The sequence below is a fragment of the Panthera pardus genome, unplaced genomic scaffold, assembly GCF_024362965.1.
Source record: "Panthera pardus isolate Hobbes unplaced genomic scaffold, ASM2436296v1 HiC_scaffold_13, whole genome shotgun sequence".
Classification (NCBI taxonomy): domain Eukaryota; kingdom Metazoa; phylum Chordata; class Mammalia; order Carnivora; family Felidae; genus Panthera; species Panthera pardus.
In genome coordinates this window covers 32,876,495-32,895,315 of record NW_026526688.1, presented here as the reverse complement: position 1 = coordinate 32,895,315, position 18,821 = coordinate 32,876,495, and the positions used below count along the sequence as shown (strand labels likewise).

Below are 18,821 nucleotides of genomic sequence, written 5' to 3'. Positions count from 1 at the left end.
TAAATCATACCCCATTTCTCTCTCTTTGCACTAGTGCTTGTTACATTTTCTTTTGTTTCTCTGCTTGACAGCAGCCAGAATATCCCTCACCCTTCTCTCTTCAGTAAGTTTGACAGTTTCGTTTCTCAGTTATTTTTCCGCATTTGCATTTGGCCCCCTCCTGCTAGTTAAGTCCCTTCTCCATGTGGCCTTGTTCTCTTTGGGGGCTCATTTCGGTATTGACTGTGGCCTTGCCTGGAACCTGTCTTAAAGGTGGCCCTAGAGAGGCACAGGCTGTTTTCACAGGCCTCATCGTTTTCATTTCCACCTCAGATCTTTCTCTTGTTTATGATCTTCTTCCTAGATATGGGGACATGAGAAAGGAAATCGGCTTTAGAATCCGGGACATGTGGTATAACCTGGGTGAGTGTATGACCTTGAACCGCACAACTCCCGTGTAATAAGCATCCCACGATGGGTTCTTTTCTATTTTAACTCCCAGTAACCCTGACATTTATTTGTCTGTGTGTCTAGAAGGGAAAGTTGACTTGTCGGTCTTTCATTATAACATCCATATGTTATCAGAAGACGATGTTGTTTAGTCACTCACTTCTGAATTTGAGTGGATTTACCCACATGACCTTTTCCTTTTCCGTAGAGGAAGGTGGGAACACTTTACTGCCACTGAAATCACTTTTTAATATCCCCGCTTACTTTCATTTCAGGTCCCCACAAAATCAAATTTATCCCCTCCATGGTGGGTCCCATTCTGGAGGTCACACTGACCCCCGAAGTAGAGCTCCGGAAAGCCACCATCCCCATTTTCTTTGACATGATGCAGTGTGAGTTCAACTTCAGCGGAAACGGCAATTTCCATATGGTAAGGAGTGGCAGAACTTGAATCTTACTAATGTGCAGATAGTTGACTCTTGCTTAGTTTCTTTCTCCACCGAGAAGCCGTAGCCTGAATTATACAAATCGAAGTTGCTTTAAAAACTTTATTTACTTTTCACGCCGTAAAGCAGTTAGAGGGAGAATCAGATATTCCTCCACGTGGCCTAGAAACCCTTTTCACTGCATGTGTTTAACTATCTCTGGGTAATTCAAATTTGACATCATGGGTTTTAATCCTGCCGGTTGCAGTGTAGCTGAGAACATAATGCAGTGGGTTGGGGAAAAGATGCTGAGGCCTCTCTGGTTTTGAGATCTCTCTCAATTTGCATGTCTTTCCCATGCCTCAGTTTCCTTATCTATAGAGTGCTTTGGAACTGAAGAGGTCTTGTAGCTGTGAAGTTCTGCAAAAGCAAATTCCATTGCCAAGACTTAGCCAAGAAAAAAAATAAAATAGATAATTAGAATCATTAGGATTAGTCAAAACAGGAAAATAATATTGGGGGAATTTTTTTTTTTTTTCCAAATGTAAAGCAAAGGACAAAGTAACATGAGACTCGTCTAGAGAGTTTTGATGGGGCTCTGGTACCTGATTAATGGATGACATGAATTATGATCTTCCCTATAATATATTGGAAAGTGTTCACAGTTCAATAAAGGGGCTGTGTCAAATCTAGAAAGGTTGGCAGGGCGTCTTTCGTGGCTTCTTCGAAGGGTATCTGGCGTTCTCCTGGGAAATTCTAACTCTGCTTTCAGTTTGAGAATGAGCTGATCACAAAGCTGGACCAAGAGGTAGAAGGGGGCAGAGGAGATGAACAATACAAGGTCCTTCTGGAAAAACTGTGAGTATTACAGAAACAAAGCCTCAAAGTTGACGCGTCATGTAGTGAGGGAGAGAAGCAGGCTTCTGCTGCACAGACAGCCTAGTCGAGGAGTCCCAGGAAGCTCTGGGGTCACCGCCACAAATGGTCCCGGGCGGGGGGGGGGGGGGGGGGGGTGGTGTTTAATGGAGTTTACACCATCCACTGTTGACATTTGTTTGTCTGATGTGAGTCAAATGTCCGTGTTTTCCTGGCCAGCCCGGCCCCTCGAGAGCAGAGCAGATGGAAGGTGGAGGGGGGCGGGGGATATACAGAGCGATGGCATTTTGCCCAGTGTTTGAATTGCTGAACTTCACCAAAAGTGCTATCGCCTCTAATTATAGCTTCAAAGCACCATTTAAAGGAGGAAGGAAAAAACATTTCAAAGTCCACTTTACCTTTAAACATACCTTATGCCCTATAGAGGGCCTCTAAGAACACCTGTTACATCTCCAGCCAGGCTGGTCGTTGCACTGCCCTACGCACCTCCCCCACATCCAACATTTTTATTCTCTCTCTGTGGTTACTCCCTACCCCCCCACACCTACCCCACACACCCCTCCTGCTCTCTGAATTCTCCTTTGCTCAAATGGAATTACAGTGTAAAAGTGTGGTTCAAAACACTTGGAATTTGGAGTTAAAGAAACCTTCAAATCCCGTTTTCTCCATATTCTAGAAACGTGCCTTTGGACAAGTGTTCTAATCTCTCCGATGGCCCTCTTTTTTTTCATCTACACTAACAGCATGTACACTTTGGTAAGGGTTGAGGTGTAAATGAGGCGATGCATCAGAATAGTGTCTATTACAGAGCCCATGCTGACTGAGCGTCACTGCTCTGGGTTTGTGCCGATCACTGCTGTCATCCTCAAGTCCTCCATCGTCCACGGCGCTCACTACCCTAGACTAGTCATTTCTTGTGTCCTCTGAGCCTTTGTGATTTTGACCAGCTGTGTCACCTGTTGATTGGGTATGTGCCCCGGTCGCTTCGTTGGCCACCTCTTTTGTGGGTGTGGCGCGTACTAGACCGTGCTTGAGGATGGGTACTCCCAAGGTCGTTTTCTTCTTTGTTTTTTTTAAGATTTAAAAAGCCAGAACACTGGGTGCTCAGGAATGGAGCTGAATTGATAACTCAGCTGTATTTTCTTTTCTTTTTTTTTTTTTTAATGTTTATGTTTCAAGAGACAGAGCGTGAGTGGGTGAGGGACAGAGAGAGGGACAGAGGGACAGAGGGAGACACAGAATCTGAAGCAGGCTCCAGGCTTCAAGCTGTCAGCACAGAGCCCGACACAGGGCTCGAACTCAGAAACCACGAGATCATGACCTGAGCCAAAGTCGGACGTCTAACCGACTGAGCCATTCAGGTGCCCCTCAGCTATATTTTCAAGAACCAAAAGTCTTTCTTGTTTGGTTTTTAGTGGATGACAAGACCCATTTGTTGATCTTTTCATCCCATTTCCATTAAGTCCACCTGTTTGAGTTACCTACCTGCCACATAATCACTTTTGTAATTCAGATCTCATAAGGGGATTAAATGGAGAAATTATATACATATACACGTACACAGTTTACAAACGATAAACTACCCATTTTTTAAAATCCCAAGCTGACTTTTCACTATATGATGTTTTGTTTGTTTGTTTCATTCTTTCTGAGTCTCAGAACAATATGACTATACAAATCTCCAGTGCTCAAGAATAATCCTAAAGTCTGGGCTAATTCTTTGAATCCGTTTCTTTCTCTTTTTTCCTCTTGTTCTCTGAGTGTTTTTTCCAGTTGTCAAATCTAAGAAGCCCCTATAGAAGCTTTTCTCTGTTTGAGTCCAACAAAACAGGATTTATACCAAGCCTCAGTTTATTTATTTACAATTTTGTAGTTTTGTGGCGGTGGCAGTTAAATAGCACTTTTGTCCAAAGAGCCACATGTCTGGATGTGCACTAGATTCCTTGTTTCCTCTAGACTGGGCATTGATCCAAGGCTTTCCAAAATGTCCACAGGATACCCCGAAGTGCTAGGCCTTACGGAGAATAAAGACATAGAAAAGATGGTCTCTTTCAACTTCAGTTAGAGTGATCAGATAGCATACACACACCTTTGGGGCAAAGGTTTCCATTTCTGTGGTGTCGACAAAAGACAAAGAATACAGATAGAAGCTGAAAGATGGGCATTGTGGGCTGGGGTTCTAAGTGACAGTGGGATTTGAGCCACGGCCCTGAAGACAACATAGAACTTGAGCCACCAGGAGGTACAGCGTAAGAGAAGGCGCCCGAGAGAGAGGCTGGGATTGCTTCAAGGGTGTGTTTCTCCTAGCCTGGGGCCCCCTGCTGCTAGGACCTTGGACAGTGCTCATTAACGGTGCTGGAATGACAGAGTACGGAACGCGGGCATTTGTCTCTACTTCCACCCTTCCAGGCTCCTAGAACATTGCCGGAAACATAAATACCTCTCCAGCTCTGGAGAAGTGTTTGCGCTCCTGGTCAGCAGCCTGTTGGAGAACCTCTTGGACTACAGAACCATTATCATGCATGACGAGAGCAAGGAGAACCGCATGAGCTGTACCGTTAACGTGCTGGTAGGTCCCGAGACCCTGGGTTGGCGAGAGGGCATTGCAGGGCCAGCCCCACAAGCACAGCTCAGCTCTGAGTCGATCTCACAGGCACAGATGTGCCCTGAGGCCACCTTTACAGAGTCTGGGTCCTGCTGAGTCTAATGGGAGCAGCTGACTCAGCTTTGGACTCGGATATCAGCTGCCACACAGACCTGGAGAAATAAAAGTGGACACAGGGATAGAAAATGCCACATTAGCTCTTAACTCAGCTCTTACTTGAAGGCCACCTTTCACCTGTTTCTGTGTCTTATTTATATCTGGTTGCTTTATTGTTTGGAAATATTGGGCATAGGTGAATATGCATCAGAAACCCTGTACCATGAGGGGAAAGTCATGGAATCCTCATGGTGCCAGAGCTCTGTGGTCTTGCCTTTCCCAGATATATGTAACTGGGACCACCGACCTCAGACGCATAGGCTGCCATGAATTCCTCTGCTTAATAGACAGGAAGAACCTGACACCACTGACTGCCTGAGAAAGAAGAGACCATCAGTTGACTTGAGTATCAGTTGGCTATTTGTTCACTTAGAGGATTTCCCTCATGTTTTTTAGACAAACGGTCCTAAAAACGTTCTTCAGTTTGTCTTCTTTATAAATGATCACTTCCTTTCTTTGTAGGGGTATTTGTTAAAAGGCAAAATTAAGTCTGGAAAAGTGACTCTGTTAAAAAGCAAAAGTCGTGGTTTGGCCATTTTTGATAACCTTTGGTTCACATGGGTATTTTTGACTCCCTTTTCTCCGTAGAATTTTTACAAAGAAAAGAAGAGAGAGGACATATACATAAGGTAAGCTGAAGGAGATTTCTGCTTTTGCCATTTATGCCATGGCTTTATTATTTATTTCTTCAGTTAACAAATACTAAGTCCCAACACCACGCTTGCTGCTTTGAGAGACACCAAAAAGTGTGTCATCTGCCCCGGGCCCCCCCAAAAGGGTAAACTCTCTAGACAGATATGTAAGCACAGTACATAGGGAGACTGGTGTCGCGATTCCAGGAAAAGATAGAAGACTGGCCAGAGCAGTCGGGAAGCAGTCAGCAGAGGCATGGCCATGTGCCTTCCTGTCCAGGACCGCTGAAGTCCTGACCACAAAACGAACTTGGATTTAAACTGTATGTATTTTCTTAGGGAGAGATTCCATAGTTCTTATTAGCTTCTCGGGGGGGGGGGGGGGTCCGTGACAACTTTTTTTTTAATGTTTATTTATGTTTGAGACAGAGAGAACGCAAGCAGGGGAGGGGCAGAGAGAGAGAGAGAGACACAGAATCCGAAGCAGGCTCCAGGCTCCGAGCTGTCAGCACAGAGTCGTATGCGGGACTCCAACCCACGAACCGTGACATCATGACCTGAGCTGAAGTCGGACGCTTAACCGACCGAGCCACCCAGGCGCCCCATGACGCTAAAAAAAGAAAAAAATTAAGCATGCCTGTGTTAAACAAAAAGTACAGTAGAGTAGATGGAATGGGAAAGATACACAGGCAGGAAGCGGCACAGTGGGTTAAGTGGATGCGAAGACGGGAAGTAATAGGTTCCTTGGTGAGAAGGAGGAGGGGAGAAAAAATGGGGAAGAGGCCATGGTCTGGTTGCCTAATGAGGTGACCCTGAGCCCCAGAGCACCTCCTGTGTCCCCTTCTTACCAGGTACTTGTACAAGCTGCGGGATTTGCACCGAGACTCAGAGAACTACACAGAAGCCGCCTACACACTTCTCCTACATGCTGAGCTTCTGCAGGTAAGTCAGTGGGGGAGGCTTTTTTCCACTGGGCGGGAGCCAACTGGCCAGCCCTTTGGGACCAAATGCCGCAGGCTTCCTGATTCTGACGGGAAAGAGCCTTGTCCAAGGGAGACCCCTGTAACCCAAGAGTTAGTCGAATACCATCTGAAACAAGCACAGCGAATTTCCTGACCAGTGTTGGGAAAATGTCGGTTATCATTTATTTAAAACTCCTTTGGAAGCAGAGCACAGCTCACAGGTCTCTAGTAATGGACAGTCTAACCGAAGAAACCAAACACATTGATTAATATACGCAGCATATTAATAGATGTAAAAAAAAAAATTGTGCAAATGTCAAGAACTAAGTTGCAAATGAACATAGCAGTACTTTCCTATTTATACTCTCTTACTGGGTAAAAGCGTGCCATGGATATAAGCACATCTGTACATCATGGTGTGTAATTATTCCCGGTCCCGACCAGTCCTCTAACTTTGGATTCTCGTATGAACCGCTTCTTTCAACATCGCAGTGTCGGAGTGACCAATAGACAGCTCACGCTTCACCCGGCAGTAACTGTTATTTCCCACTGTGGGTGGGGGATGATCCGTTCCTACCTTCTCCTTTCTGCCCATTTTACCAAAGCGCACCTCGGTCTACCCAGGGGCTCCGGCAAATACCTGTTGTAATCTTTTTTTCACCGCCCCCCTGTCGTGGCTGAGCAAGAATCATGGGCCTGTAGAGTTAGTGAACACCTCTGTCAGGGCACAGACTTTGTGGGGGGGTTGTGGGGGGCGGCGGTGGGGGGAAGCAGTTAAGATTTAGTCTCTTAGAAAATTTGAAGTCTGTAGTACAGTATTGTTGTCTGTAATCATTATGCGTTAGATGTCCAGGATTTATTTATTCTCTGGCTGTACTGGTACCCTTCAAGAACATCTTCTTGACGCCTTGGTGCCTTCTGTTTGCATGTGTTTGGCTTTGTTAGGTTCCGCACATAAGAGATACCACATAGCATTCATATAGTATTTGCCTTTCTCGGTCTGGCTTGTTTCACTTAGCATAATGCCCTCAGGGTCCATCCATGTTGCCGGGAAAGGCAGGATTTCCTTCTTTCTCGTGGCTGAATGCTACCCGATTGCAAATATCTTCCGCAGCTTCTTTATCCGTGTATCCATTGCTAGACGCTTAGGTTGTTTCCTTGTCTTGGCTATTGTGAATCATGGTGCAGTGAACGCAGGAGCCTAGAGATCTTTTAGAGATCCTGATGTCATGTCCTTTCCATCCACTTTTATTTATTTATTTATTTATTTTAATGTTTATTTTTGAGAGAGAGAGACAGAGCGTGAGTGGGGGAGGAGGAGAGCGAGAGGGAGACACAGAATCCGAAGCCGGCTCCAGGCTCCGAGCTGTCAGCACAGAGCCCGACGCGGGGCTCGAACCCACAAACCGCGAGATCATGACCTGAGCCGAAGTCGGACACTTCACCGACTGAGCCACCCAGGCACCCCTTTTCTATCCACTTTTTTTTTTTTTTAAATCTCCATTGCTGTTGTCCTGGTCCATTGTCTCTCCCCTAGAGCACCATGATAGCCTCCTATCGTACCTCTTTGTCTCTGTTCTTGCCCCAGCAATTAATTTTCTTGTATAACTTAATTTTTATTTTATACTAAAAGAACACAGGTACGTTGTTCTTAGCTCTGTGATTAAACACAGGACTCCTCTGCCTCACCACGTCCCCAGGGCAACCATTCACAATCCATATTCAAGTTCAGGGCGCTAAAAAGCTTATTGTTTGGGGGGGGGGTGGGGGAGGGCTGGTTGACTGTGGAATGATCACAAAGAGACTCCCTTGTGTCGGTGACCATAGGTCTTTTCATTTGTGCTGCTCAGAAAGTTAAACACCCTACCCTGGCATAAGGTATGCGGGGTGGATGCAGCTACGCCCCGCCCAGGTAGCTACTGGATTTAGGGTGCCGTTTACGAAGTACGGTCCGTAATTTTCCTCACTGGGATGATAGTCCATCTTTATCACGTAGTAAAGGGCTATACAGGGCAAGTCGCTTTTGTAGATTTGCTCAACTTTTGCATGGTCTGAATGAGTACTCCATCCATGCACCAGCACCACACTGCCCCATAGTATGTTTTACTACCTGGTAGTTACTCTTCATGGCTGTTCTTTTTTCCGAGTTTTCCACCCTATTCCTCTTGGTTTGTTTTTCCATAAGGACTTTGGAATCATGAAATTTAACCAGAGATCTAGGGAGAATTTCCATGCTTATGGAGTAGCTGTTTTCTCATCCAAAAGCATGATAGGACTTTCCATTTGTTTCCATTTGTCTGCTTTTATGAATGTGTTAAACGTTTTCGGATGGAAGTCTTGCATATTCCTTGTTATGGTGATTCCTAAATACCTTTTCTCTTTAGTTTAATTACGGCAAAATGCACATAACATAAAATGTATTGTTTAAACCATTTTTAAACCTTTCTATAAACTTTTTGTTTTTAATGTTTGTTTATTTTTGAGAGAGACAGCATGAGCAGGGGAGGGGCAGAGAGTGAGGGGGACAGAGGATCCGAAGTAAGCTCTGTGCTAACAGCAGTGAGCCGTGATGGGGGCTCGAACTCACGAACCATGAGATCATGACCTGAGCCGAAGTCGATGCTTAACTGACTGAGCCACCAGGCATCCCTATTTAAACCATTTTTAAGTGTACCATTCAGTTTCTTTATGTACATTCACATTGTGGGGGTGCCTGGGTGGCTCAGTCAGTTGAGCCTCCGACTTCGGCTCAGATCATGATCTTACGGTTGGTAAGTTCGAGCCCTGCATTGGGATCCGTGCTGACAACTCAGAGCCTGGAGCCTGCTTCAGATTCTGTGGCTCCTTCTCTCTCTGCCCCTGCCCTGCTTGTGCTTGCTCTCTCTCTCTCTCTCTCTCTCTCAAAAATAAACATTTAAACATTTTTATTAAAAAAAAAAGCACATTCACGTTGTGGTGCCTGGATTATCTTCGCATTTTGCGTTTTTTCTGTTGGGGTCTTCTATTTTTCAGAGTGGTCATCTATTTATAGGAAATTCGTCTCTAAATTATTTCTGAGTTTGTTAATTTTTGTGCCGCTACTTAATTCTGTCACTGTCGGGGGTAGTTTTTCAGGTGACATGCTTTATGAAGGGATGGATTATGAAGAATAGAGTCTTGGTCTATACACAGTGATAGGTGTACCCCCTCCTGCCCACTGTTATACTTCTAATTTTTTTCTTTCATCCAATTGTCTGAGTGACACTTTCACTGAACGGCAGCTTTGCTGGTCAGCAACTTCGCCTTTTTTTTAACTTTTCACGTTCAGCGTGACACTTGTTTTGAAGCTGGCATGTGCCTTTTGGGGGGAGGGGGGTAATTTATGTGCTTAATAAATAATCTAAACACTGCAATACGGCCAAGTTGAAAATATACACAAATTTGACTTTTACTAGCTGAATACTTGTTACATCGATCTCCTTTGATTAATTGACTTAGTTAATCACCGCGTTATGTTAATTTCTTTTGTTCCTTTTGTTTGTTTTTCAGTGGTCTGACAAGCCCTGTGTACCCCATTTGCTTCAGAGAGACAGTTACTATGTCTATACCCAGCAAGAGCTCAAAGAAAAGCTGTATCAAGAGATCATTTCATACTTTGACAAAGGCAAAGTGAGTTTGGTTTTTGTTTTTGTTTTTGTTTTTTTTTTTGTAGTAGGGGAGGGAAGAAATTGGCTGCAATATTGCAATGCCGTTCTGATGCTAACTACCCACGGTTAGCACAGACCCCTCGGGTGAAGGAGATAGTCACCAGTAAAACAGCCCTCTCTTTAGACAACCAGCCACAGTTTGGGGGACTCTGGACCACCCACACGTATGACCAGCTGACAATAAATTTGAGTGGAGAGGGTCCTATCGAATTTGATAGGTCCCTCAAATTTGAGGGTCCCTCAAATTTGATAATATGCCAGAACAACTAACACAACTTGGTAAAGTGCCGTGCTTACGATTACGAGTTTTATCTCAAAGGGCCCAAATCAGAACCAGCCAAATGAAGAAACACACAGGACACGGTCTAGGAGCGTCCCCAATGCAGGGCTTCTGTGTCCTCTCCCTGTGGATTCAGGTCACATCACTCTCCTAGCAACGCGATGTGTTCACCATTCGGAATCTGGCCTGAGCTCCTCCCGTGCATAGAGTCTTTGCTGGGGTTGAAGGCTTCATTAACTGACTCAGTGGCCACACGAGCGAACTCAGTGCCCAGCAGCCCTCTCCTCCCTGGAGGTCAAGCTGATACCATGTAGTTCAAGGCCCCAGCCCTCTAATCCCATGGGCTGTGGTTCTGGCAAGGCCAGTGCCCATTCTGAGACAGACCACAGGCCCAGTGTGTGTCACCTCATTAGTAGAACTTCAGGTGTGGTCTGAGGGTCCCGCCAGAAACAACAGAGACACTCTCATCACTGGGGACATTCCAAGAGTTTAGAAGTCCCCTCTTAGGAACTCGGGACAGAGACTGCACGAATTATTTTCGAACAGTGACTCATGACTCACTCTTTTCTTATTCCCATGTGTCTCTTGGAATTCTGGTATTTTTCATGGGAGAGGAAATGGAGAGATAAATTGAAGAAGTCAGTAGACATCAGTTATCTTGAAGACGCGTAACGCCATGGAGAACGTACCGGGCGGCCCAGGGCCCGGCTCTCCATGACCCTAATTTCATCACTTAGGCATTGCTGAGTGCCAAGAGCTAGCACCATCATTTTGAGTGCATTCTCTAGAGATTGTAGGCACATGGCATGCCTGGGTGGCTACTTGCCAGACTGCACAGGTAATAAGCAACCTGATTGCTCCAGGGGCTCTCAGGAAGGTAAAATAAACATGTGAACTGGGCAGGAAATTGCGGAGTCTCTGGTGAACGGGAGGAAGCATGTTCAGCTGAAAGGCTTTAAAAAAAAATTTTTTTTTTAACGTTTTATTTATTTTTGAGAGAGACAGAGACAGTGTGAGCAGGGGAGGGGCAGGGAGAGAGGGAGTCACAGAATCCGAAGCAGGCTCCAGGCTCCGAGCTGTCAGCACAGAGCCCGATGCGGGGCTCGAACCCACGAACCGTGAGATCATGACCTGAGCCGAAGTTGGATGCTCAACCGACGGAGCCACACAGGTGCCCCAACGTTTATTTATTTTTAAGAGACAGAGTGCGAGCAGGGGAGGGGCAGAGAGACAGGGAGATACAGAATCCGAAGCAGGCTCCAGGCTCCGAGCTGTCAGCACAGAGCCCGATGCAGGGCTCGAACCCACCAGTCGTGAGATCATGACCTGAGCCGAAGTCGGGCGCTTCACCGACTGAGCCACCCAGGCACCCCTAGCTGAAAGGCTTTTACAATGGAGAAAATAGTATAGAAGGGATAATGGGGGGAAAAGGAAAAAACGGTGTGCTATCCAAACAAAACATCCTAGAGTTGACACGTTTCAGAGGTCCGGGTATTTCTTACGGACTGCCACTTCTGGCCACTGTTCCTGATTGATCAGTGCAACTTGTTGGTTAAAAATAGACAAATGAACAAGCCAACGCATCCTTCAGAATGGGAGAAGATGTTTGCAAATGACATATCGGTTAAAGGGCTAGTATCCAAAATCTAGAAAGAACTTACCAAACTCAACACCTGAAAGACAATCTGGTTAAGAAATGGGCCCAAGACATGAATAGACGACTTTTCCAAAGAAGACATCCAGGTGGCTAACAGACACATGAAAAGAAGCTCAACATCATTCATCATCAGGGAAATTTATATCAAAACTACGATGAGATAGCACTTCACATCTGTCAAAATGGCTCAAATCAACACAAGAAACAACAGAGGTTGGCGAAGATGCAGAGAAAGGGGAACCCTCCTTACCCTGTTGGTGGGAATGCAAACTGGTGAAGCCACTTTGGAAAACAGTATGGAGGTTCCTCAAAAAGTTAAAAATAGAACTACCCCATGACCCAGCAATTTCACTACTGGATATTTCCCCAGTGGATACAAAAATACTGATTCCGAGGGACACATGCACCCTGATGTTTATAGCAGCACTATCAACAATAGCCAAATTATGGAAAGAGCACAAATGTCCATTGGCTGATGAATGGATAAAGAAGGCATAGCATATATATATACAATGGAATATTACTCAGCCATCAAAAAAGAGTGAAATCTTGCAACATTGTGGAGGGAGCTAGAGTGTATTATGCTGAGCAAAATAAATCAGTCAGAGAAAGACAAATACCATATTATTTCACTCGTGTGTGGAATTTAAGAAGCAAAATAGATGAACATAGGGGGAAAACATAGACAAACCATAAAACAGACCCTTAACTATGGGGAACAAATTGAGGATTGATGGGGGGGGGGAAGTGGGTGGGGGGTGGGATAAATGGGTGATGGGTATTAAGGGGGGCACTTGTTGGGATGAGCACTGGGTGTTGTATGGGAGTGATGAATCACTAAATTCTATTCCTGAGACAAATATTACACTATATGTTAGCTAACTGGAATTTAAATAAAAACTATAAGCAAACAAATTAATTTATAAAAGCCAGATAATCACCTTAATAAAATAGCTACCATCCATTTAGTACTGGTTACTCTTTTTGGTGATTTCCAGACTTCCCTTTCTAATTTAATTCTCCTTAAAACCCTATTAGGTCGATATTGTATCTTTTTTACAGGTGACAAACTTGAGGCCCAGAGAGCAAGTATATTTGCTCAAACACTTTGCTCTCTGCACCCCTTTGCCCTCTTAAACATCATTGAGGATCCCAAAGAGCTTTCTTCCCCCTGGATTATATTAATTGATACTTCTACTCTTAGAAATTGAAACAGAAAATCTTCAAAAATATTTGCTTATTTGTTCTCTTAAGGCCATTTTTACTATTAATATAAATCATATGTATTAAAAATAAGTATATATTCCAGGGGCACCTGGGTGACTCAGTCGGTTAAGCGTCCGACTTCGGCTCAGGTCACGATCTCACGGTCTGTGAGTTCGAGCCCCGCGTTGGGCTCTGTGCTGACAGCTCGGAGCCTGGAGCCTGCTTCCGATCCCGTGTCTCCCTCTCTCTCTGCCCCTACCCCCGCTGGTGCTCTGTCTCTCTCTGTCTCTCAAAAATAAATTAAAAATGTTAAAAAAAATAACTATACATTCCATAAAAATAGTGATTTGAGTAGCATCGTTTGACACGTTTGCAAATCTCTTCAGCATCTGGCTGAACAGGAGACAGCAGGATTCTCCTGTCTGCTTCTGTGTTCAGTCTCTCGCGGTATTACACCTGTTGTCGTCCGTGGGAAACCCCGTTGTATAAAAGGATGGGGCTTGGGAAAGGCAAATAGCATTATTGTTACTAAGGAGATAACGTTGCCTTCTGGTTCCCCTGATAGGTTCTTGGGGACTCGTGGAGACCAGGGACCACACTGTGAGAAGCGCCGTGCTCGGCCATCTCCCTGCCTCTTACATAACTTAGCATTTGGAGAGAACTTCTCTGATACTGTTGACTGGCTTCCAGCTCCAGATTCACCTGATCTGGAATGGGTTCCATATGGCAGATTGCAGAGCCTTTGCAGGGTTCCAGGCACTGAAGTTTCAGAGGGGCCAAATTTGGCAAATGATTTTCAGAAGACTTAATTTTAAAAGGTGTTATAACCGTATGTGAACTGTCCCTACATTCCTTCAGCACCCAGAAACAATGGAACACAGCACCTGGTTAATAAGGATCAAGTAGGAAATTACCAGCTGCTGTGTTATTTATAGTGTCCATCTAAGAGGCGTTTCATGAGCTATCAAAATGAACCGAGGGCTCAATCTGGGATGTCAGCCTCGGGCACCACGTATGTGCAGTAGGCTGTAACTGAGACAGTCATAAATGGTTTAAAAAGGCATTTTTCTTAAAACTCCCGTTGGCTAAGTAGATAGTTTGGTTAGGAATAGGGAATCAGGGGCACCTGGGGGGCTCAGTCGGTTAAGCGTCCGACTTCGGCTCCAGTCATGATCTCGCGGTCCATGGGTTCGAGCCCCGCGTCGGGTTCTGTGCTAACAGCTCAGAGCCTGGAGCCTGCCTCGGATTCTGTGTCTCCCTCTCTCTCCGCCCCTCCCCTGATGGCGCTCTGTCTCTTTCTCTCAAAAATGAATAAAAAGCATTAAAAAATAAAAAAAAAAAAATAGGGAATCAGTGCTCTAAATTAGAGAAACAGCTTCCCAAATTGCACGCAACAGTATGGTTAGCCTTTCTTCCATTTTCTTTTCCTCCCAAACATCCTTATTCAAAGCGCACACACACACACACACACATACACGCACCCCAGAATCAGAACCAGAGCTCACACCAACTTCCTTTCCCCTCTGACAAGACTTCCATGCTTTCAAAACCCAGGTTTGGGAACTGGTTCCTCTCAACTCTCCGTGGTCTTTCGTGCTTTGCCCTTTCAATGCCGTATTGCGTTGTTTAGGACGCACGGTATTCTTCATGTTCTTGCAAATAGAGTTATAGAAGGTGTGCCCTGGAAAGCAGCCAAGATATAGTAGCGTCATCATGTCAGAAAAAGACAAAGGTTTGGTTGATCCAGGAGGTGAGGCGTGGTGAGAATGTCTGCAGAAACTCAACCCACCTGACTCCTTAGTCACTGTCAGCGACTCTCCCGTGACTTTCACAGAGGGATCACCGACTGCTTTGTTCTCCGCTTGTAACCCTGCCTTTCTTTTTCTGAAGATGTGGGAGAAGGCCATCAAACTGAGCAAAGAGTTGGCTGAGACGTACGAGAGCAAAGTATTCGACTACGAGGGCCTTGGCAACCTGCTGGTGAGTCCCGGTCAGAATATATCAGGCCTCCAGAAGGAGTGTGAAAATCAGCATTCATGCACATGTTTTAGAACATTTGAGAAAGTCGAGATAAACAGCCTCCTTTACCATGGAAAAGTAAACCGTGCTCAAAAGAAAAATGAAAAAAAGATGAGGTCCAAAAAAACGTTCGCGTTAACTTCCAGATTATCTCTGATAAAGAGCTCGAGATCCTTGCCTACAGACCTCTTGCCCCTGTCTGTGCCTTTTGTCTCTCTAAGGACCCTCCGTATTCCTGACCCATCTCCCCTCTCCCCTCGCAGTAACTCTGCCTTCCGTGAACACGCCCCATATTTCAGATATTTCCTGACATCTTCTGTTCATCAAAATTACTTGTTCTGTGGCCCACATCCTCAGGGGCCTGCTGGTGGCACAGATCAGCTATTTAATATAGCAAAACAAAAATAACCCTCTAAAGGTCCAGTGGTAGGCCAACACAGCGTTCCATTTGATAATTGTTAGTAGAGGAATCACAAGAGGTCAGGCCACCCATTGTTAGGTAATAATACAGTTGACCCTTGAACAACGCGGGGTGGGGAGGTGAGGGGCGCCAACCCCCCACACAGCTGAAAAACCGCACATAGCTTTTGATTCCCTCAAAACTGAACTACTAATAGCCTATTGCTGACCAGAAGCCTGCCTGATAACATAAACAGTTGATCGACACGTATTTTGTACGTGTATTCTATATTCTTACAATAAAGTAAGCTGGGGAAAGACATTAAGAAGATTGAAAGGAAGAGAAAATATTTCCAGTCCTACACTGTCTTTATCAAAAAAAAAAAATCTGCCTGTAAGTGGACTCAAACATTTTAAACGCATACTGTTCAAGGGTCAAGTGTATTTTATTTGAGGGGATAGTTGTCAAGGTCACTTGGAAAAGAGCTTGCCCGCGTGCTGTGCCAGTTTCTACTGTCACACACAAAGATCACTTACTCATTTCCTGAACTAAACCGAGCTGTTCGTGATGTAACGTGTTACCCTTCGAAGCAAACGCTGTGTTAGAAACCTTCACCTCAATAGAGTAGTAATGCAGTCATGGGACCATTGTGGGAGGGGCCGGGACATGCCTCAAAGACCCCAGGTCTGGCGACCTGTTTTGCTTTCTTTAAGTCTGACTCTCAGCCCTGGCCGGGAAACCTATTCCCGTGGGAAGGATTGAAATTAGGGCTGGTACCAGATCTTGAAAAACAGAACATCACCACCACCTTCTGGGCACTTGTGGCTGAACCAAGGACTTTAATCCAAACCACCTGTGAGAACCAGAAGATTCCTGATCTTTCCTCACGGGTCTCTGTTTCAGTGCAGCCACCCTCCGTGAATCTCAGAAAGAGCTTTCGAACCTTTTAGGGGTCCTGAACCCTCTTCAGGAAACTGTCCATCACTAAACACAGCCCCCCTCCATAGAGGCATATGCACACGTGTGCATCTTTCTGCATGCAGCTTCAGAGATTGCTAGACCCTCCAAGGCTCATTCACGGACCCACGTCCCAACCCTTCGATCCAAGAAAAGGATAACGTCTTGGCCCACGAGATATTTTCCAAAGACTTTTCATTTATCTGTTGATCCATGAGAAACAACAAAGCGAACAATACTCTGATCTTCCCCGCCCCTCAGTGGTGCCCTTGTAACCTCCCTGTGGAATGCCTTGTTTTGTTTTCCAGAAAAAAAGAGCCTCGTTTTATGAGAACATCATTAAGGCAATGAGGCCTCAGCCTGAGTACTTTGCCGTTGGATACTACGGACAGGGCTTTCCTTCTTTCCTACGGGTAAGAATCCTCAGGGTGGTCCTCTAAGCCATTAAGCCATGCCATCTGAAGGAGGGAAGGTATTCATCTCTGTTCCAGATGGGCCTAGTGTGTTAGCAGCTGGAGGCCCATGTTCTCACTGTGGGAGGTCGGGGAGGGAAACCACTTCCTGCGTGGCCGGCGTCCTCACCCCACGCCCCCAGCCTCTGGTATTCTGGCAGCTCGATTGTAAAATGACTTTTCCCAGGTGGAATGAAAAGGGGAAAAACAGAACCCTCCCCTCCACTGGTCTGCTGCTACAGATCAGGCTGGGGGAAAGTGTGGATTGATGTGTTTCCTTGTTTATTTTGTTTCCAGCCAGGGCCAGTTTGAAAGCAAATATCCCAAGGCCGGGACTGCGAAAGTTTCACAAAAGTAAAAACAGGCGTTGTAATAGTGAAAAGGACCGTGTTTTTCCTTCTCAAAATTTTCTATAACGGGATACTGATTCTAAAATCTAAAAAACAAACAAAATCATATTTTTTCCTGCACAAATGGAAGCCTCTTTAGAGGTAGCCGTGTTTGGATGTATGATCCATTTTCCTTCCCCTAATTTAAGAAAATGTAGAAAGGAAGTACTCTGCATGCTGCATCATTCCCAAGGAGGAGGTAACTCATTCATTCATTCTGTAACATCTGCTGAGTGCCCGCTGTGTACCAGGCACATACTAGGCAGATTATAATCAGATATGGCCCTTACTCTCATGGCGTTTACAGCCTAATGGGTATGATGTTAATTGAATAATCATGCAAACAAATGGTAATTGAAACTGACCAAAATGGGTATCCTGTGCTGTAAGCGTTGGTTAACCAGGGAGTATTTACTGAAATATTAACCCAAGTAAAATAAAAACTTAATGTTCACATGAAAAAAAAATTCACATGATTGTTTATAGCACCATTATTTATAATCACCGAAGACTGGATACAACTCAGGTGTCCCTTAGCTGATGAGGGGATTAAAAAAAATGTGAAAGAGCCATGCAATGGAATATTACTCAGTAATTAAAAGGAATAAAGTACTGGGGCGTCTGGGTGGCTCAGTCGCTTAAGGATCCAACTCTTGATTTTGGCTCAAGTCATGATCTCAAGGTTTCGTGAGTTCGAGCCCAAGTCAGGCTCTGCATTGGCAGCATGGAGACTGCTTGGGATTCTCTCTCTCCCCACCTGTCTCTCTGCCCCTCCCCGACTTGTGCTGCCTCTGTCTCTCCCAAGATGAATAAATGAACTTAAAAAACATTTTTTTTAAAGGAATGAAGTTCTGATACATACAAGCATGTGGGTGAATCCCGGTGCATTGTGCTAATAAGTAAAAGAACTTAGAGCATAAGGTCTACGTACTCTCTGATTTTCTTTCTTCTTCTTTAATGTTTATTTTTTATTTTGAGAGAGAAAGAGAGCACACAAGTGGAGGACGGGCAGAGAGCCAGGGAGAGAGAGAGAATATGAGCAGGTTCCACACTGTCAGCAGAGCCTGATGCGGGGCTCAATCTCACCAATCGTGAGATCATGACCTAAGCCAAAACCAAGAGTCGGACGCTTAATGGACTGAGCCACCCAGGCGCCCGTCTCTGATTTTCTTTATATGGCATCTGTTACGCTTAGCGTAGAGATGGAAAACAGATGAGCCGTCATCTGGTAGCTGTTGGGGAGGGTTGGGCTTCACAAGTATCAGGAAATTTTGAGTGGTAGTGAAACTGTTCTGTATCTTGATTGTGGTCATGGTTATGTTTGCCAAAACTGGCAGAATTTTACAGCAAACAGGGTCGATTTTACTCTATGCGAATCACGCCTGCGTTCTGTAAGAGTCGAGAAAGACTTCCTGGGAAATTGCTGTTCTGACTGCAATGTGAGCTTGGTGTTATGGAGATCAGGGTGATAGGAAGAAACATTCCAGGCAGAGGAAGTGGCAGGCGAGGGCATGGCTGTGCCTGGGAATGAAAGACCAGCACGGTGGTCACAGAGAGAGTGAGGTGAGCAGGGAGTTGAGGCACAAAGTGTGGGGGAGATCACACCGGGCAGGGCCGTGGGGTTGCCCCAGCTGTGTTGTCAGCATCCCAAGAGCAGGAGGGAGCCATTGTGGATTCTAGGTGTTGGCAA

General features: G+C 45.3%; 1 protein-coding gene across 2 annotated transcripts in view; it reads left to right on the top strand.

The window, feature by feature from the left end:
• The window catches only part of DOCK5 (dedicator of cytokinesis 5), a 220,704-nt gene that overhangs the window by 168,300 nt on the left and 33,583 nt on the right, over window positions 1-18,821 (top strand). For both annotated transcript variants that reach the window (XM_019466911.2, XM_019466912.2), the window contains exons 32-40: window positions 344-402; window positions 705-859; window positions 1,627-1,712; window positions 4,140-4,299; window positions 5,080-5,120; window positions 5,975-6,065; window positions 9,614-9,733; window positions 14,805-14,894; window positions 16,599-16,703. In XM_019466911.2, coding sequence (XP_019322456.1) covers window positions 344-402; window positions 705-859; window positions 1,627-1,712; window positions 4,140-4,299; window positions 5,080-5,120; window positions 5,975-6,065; window positions 9,614-9,733; window positions 14,805-14,894; window positions 16,599-16,703 — 907 coding nt within the window. The remainder of the gene's footprint in view (window positions 1-343; window positions 403-704; window positions 860-1,626; window positions 1,713-4,139; window positions 4,300-5,079; window positions 5,121-5,974; window positions 6,066-9,613; window positions 9,734-14,804; window positions 14,895-16,598; window positions 16,704-18,821) is intronic.